The 3,624-nt window shown below is 39.0% G+C and overlaps 1 protein-coding gene across 1 annotated transcript; it reads right to left on the bottom strand.

Annotated features, from left to right (window-relative positions):
* Positions 1–624: 624 nt before the first annotated feature.
* On the bottom strand, positions 625–1,965 carry LOC106473110 (hepatocyte nuclear factor 6-like; the record flags this gene model as incomplete). Its single annotated transcript, XM_013933792.2, has 1 exon — positions 625–1,965. A coding segment is annotated over exon 1 (1,135 nt), but the record flags the coding sequence as incomplete, so codon positions are not given.
* Between the last annotated feature and the right edge of the window lie 1,659 nt (positions 1,966–3,624).

Here is a 3,624-nt window from a genome sequence, read left to right as displayed (position 1 = left end):
GAACAAAAAGCATAGATTAGATACTTATGAATTGTATTGATGGTATAGCTAAGACATTACTGTACTCGTAATAACCTATAATTTATATAAATCTCTAAAATATTGGCACATTGCCGTGAATATTGGTGTCTACTAACTAATATTTACATGCATAGCGTAGTAAAAGAAAAAAAAAGAAGGGGCTTATCAAACCCCTACATTTAAAACGTAAAGTGAATGACTTTTTTGTCATATAAAGCTGCTTAATAGAGAAACATGATTTACAGGCGCAAGAATCTGTTAAACCATGTGCCAATAAAAGCATGGTTTACTTACAAGGGCAGAAAACTATTGCTTATTATCAATCAACCATATACATATATATATGATGTATTGTTTAAACTTTTCAGGCACTAACCTTCAGAAATGAAGACTGAATAACGTATATATGTATATATATATATATATATGTATGTATATGTGTGTGTGTGTGTGTGTTACTCAGATAATTAGTTTTATAATTTATCATTTGATTTTTGAAGGCATGTGAAACTGAGTTGATGTTGAACATCTTAAATATACATCCTAGAACTTGAAATTTTAAGATTTAAAAAACAGCAAAGGATAGTAAATAAACAAACAAACCTGCTAGTCTAAGAGCCGACATTCTATGAAACTCCGGTTCTTTCAACCATTTATACATTCTTCGGAAAGTTTCCCTGCCGGACTTCAATTTGCTCCAAGGTTTAGGGTTACGCAAAAGATCAGAAAGGGTTCCTTGTGACCGACACAGTACACGTTGAGCGAAGATGGCCTGCGGGATACTGTAGCGTTTGAGTTCGGCACTTATTCTCTGGGCTACTTCTTTGGTGTTAATCTCTTCTACATCTTCCTCCGTAGAGGTCTTAGAGAGAGATGTCGCGGGGGCTTCCGACGTTTTAATGGGAATTGACGTTGCAATACTTTCTTCGCCATTGGTCAAGTTTACAGTAGCAACGGCCACAAGAGGTTGTGAGAAGGTCAGCCCTCCACTTGGTGAAGTGGTTAAGGTTGCTATTGTCACTGGTTTTGTGTCTTCCTGCTCAGGTGGAGTCACCGGGGCCGTCAGCTGGACTGATGGGGGAGTCTCGGGAGCATTTAAGCCGTTTAAAGTAGGCATTAATCTTGTAGAGGAGTGCAAACTGACCGGGGGACTTTGAGGAGATTCCAAATTCCGGGTCTGATCTCGCAGGCTGTAAGTATCGTATCCATTGTTGGACATCCCCTTCTCAGGGGATTCTCTGCCATTCTCTTGGTAAGTTGGGGATGGAATACTGACGTGGGTAGCCAGAGGGCCGAACCCGTTAGTGTTCATCATAGCTACGGGTGAGGGGTGCGCTGCCCCCAGTGTGGGGCTGATGTTCATAATGGTTATACCAGTTAACTTATCGTACTGATAGCTACTCATAGTCATTCCTTGCATTAGAGTGAAGTTGCCGCCCGCATGACCGTAGTGATTAAACTTGTCGGACATAGTAGAAATTGGTGGTAATGGCTGAAGTGGAGTCAGTGTAGCGTAGCTGCTGCCGGCAGAGAAACCTGGAGACATTCGTCCACCTAGGGTAGGATAGGGGGACTCGCTAAGAGACCGAAAATCGGTCGAGTCCAACATGTTAGAACTTACTGCTTCGTCGTCGCCGTCTGAAGGGTGAGCAGTCAACAATTCAGTCGGTTCGGTTACAGTCTCCGGCTCTACGGGTTCTGTCGACTCGTTACCGTCCAACTCGGCTAGGTTCTCCATTGTAGGGCCAGCCCAATGTAAGGATCAGTTCATTGACCAGTTTCACCTGATAGGGTGGTTTCCTAGCTGTTGCTGATTGGTTTTTATTTTCACACGGAATTAAGGGCTGCGAATGGACAGAGACGCATTACCTTAATTCACGGTCGCCATCTTTCCACTGTATACACAGCGCATGGTGTTCCACGCAGCTTCTCTGACGCAGGCGTCCAAGGGTAAGTTTTTGTTCGTCTGCTTTTGTGTTCGAACGAAACACTGTTTACTCTGGTTGTTAGATGATTTTAATAAAATGAGGTCTTACTGTATATTTACTTGGTTAATAAATACTTCGACAAACCTTCTTGTTTGTTAGTTTGAAATGTTCACGAAAACCTAAGTTTTCCACTTACATCAAAACTGGTGTCGAGCAGACGAATTTCCAATACCTACAGTATATGGGAGGGGGGGGGGTACAAAGTTCACCATTCAGTACAAAGTAATAGATAGCGGTAACAGATCAGTAGAGCTGTAAACTACACGTGAAACTAGAGACGTCATTCAGAGAGCTGTTCAAAACATAATTTACTTCTGAGAATTATCACTCTCATATTCACGCCAAGAGATAACACTATTATTTTCGATCCGATTTTTTAACCTAAAAGAATAGAGATTACTGAACAACTTTGTGATCTGTTTTATCCAAAATGCCTACATTTCTTTTCCATCATCTTTAATGAGTTGTTGAGGACAGGGTCCAATAACAACACTTGATTGGTGAAATTTTCTTTATATACATATCATTTTCTACTGCAGTGGTTCTCAAAGTGGGATCTTCACACCACTGGTGGGCCGCGAACAAAAAAGTTTCAGAATCACTGTTCTATTGCCGTGATATTCTATTCATGCCGTTTGTGTTAAGTCCATGTAACACCTACGTTATAAAGAATATGGTGTATTTCTCTAATGTTCTGTTAAAAGCATTTTTTGCAGTCACCACAATATTGTTACTAATCGCCCGGTTACTTGTGTTAAAAAAATATTTTGATGCGTATTTTTTTCATTATTAGTTATATCAAGGTGTCTTACAAACACCTCTATGTCCATATTAACTTTATTAGACGTACAATGTATGAAACAAAAACTATTAACATTTCACTTGTCTTACCATCTCTATTCTCTGATAATATTGTATACTATTTAATATATGGTCTAGTATATATCAATTTCCATAGAACTAATTTGTCTATACTGTGTTTTCATAGCTCTCAAAAACATAAAAACAAAGTTGTTTTTTGCCATTCTTTCATTTTTTTAATACTTGGCTCATTGCCGAGTAAACCAGCAACAATGCTATATGCAACAAAGCCAAACGCACGAAACCAGAAAGCACACGAAGAGAACATATAGCATGCATAGGAGTTTGTACCACTGAAGTAATTAAACGTTCTTCTGGGAGCTGCCCACTGCAGCCTCAGAAATGTCAGTGTATGTGATTGTAGTCATGGCAACGGCTAGAGTTGCACCCTTCTACGGGCGGTATTGTGACTGGTAATCAGGAAACAGCGCCAGCAGCGGTGACACACTGGAGCAGTTTTGTTGAATACAAAGATAAAATACAGTTTCACTATATTTTGACCAGCTGTTTATTTTTTTAGTTCACAAAGTATACTACGAAATCAAGTATTCTGATTTTATGACAGTGTTTTTAGTGTAACTTTCGCCAAATAATAATCATTTTGGTTGTATCATTTTCTAATATATATATATAATTTAGACAGTAGATCCAAGTTTCGTAACTTTTAGTTTTAGCATATATTCAGCAAAAAATAAACAAGAAGGAATCCTCAATAGCCGCGGAACTTGAAATTATTTTAGGCAGGATTAGAATA

This window comes from Limulus polyphemus, unplaced genomic scaffold (assembly GCF_000517525.1).
Source record: "Limulus polyphemus unplaced genomic scaffold, Limulus_polyphemus-2.1.2 Scaffold5892, whole genome shotgun sequence".
Lineage (NCBI taxonomy): Eukaryota > Metazoa > Arthropoda > Merostomata > Xiphosura > Limulidae > Limulus > Limulus polyphemus.
The sequence above is the reverse complement of the archived record's forward strand: the minus strand, read 5'-3'. Positions and strand labels throughout refer to the sequence as shown.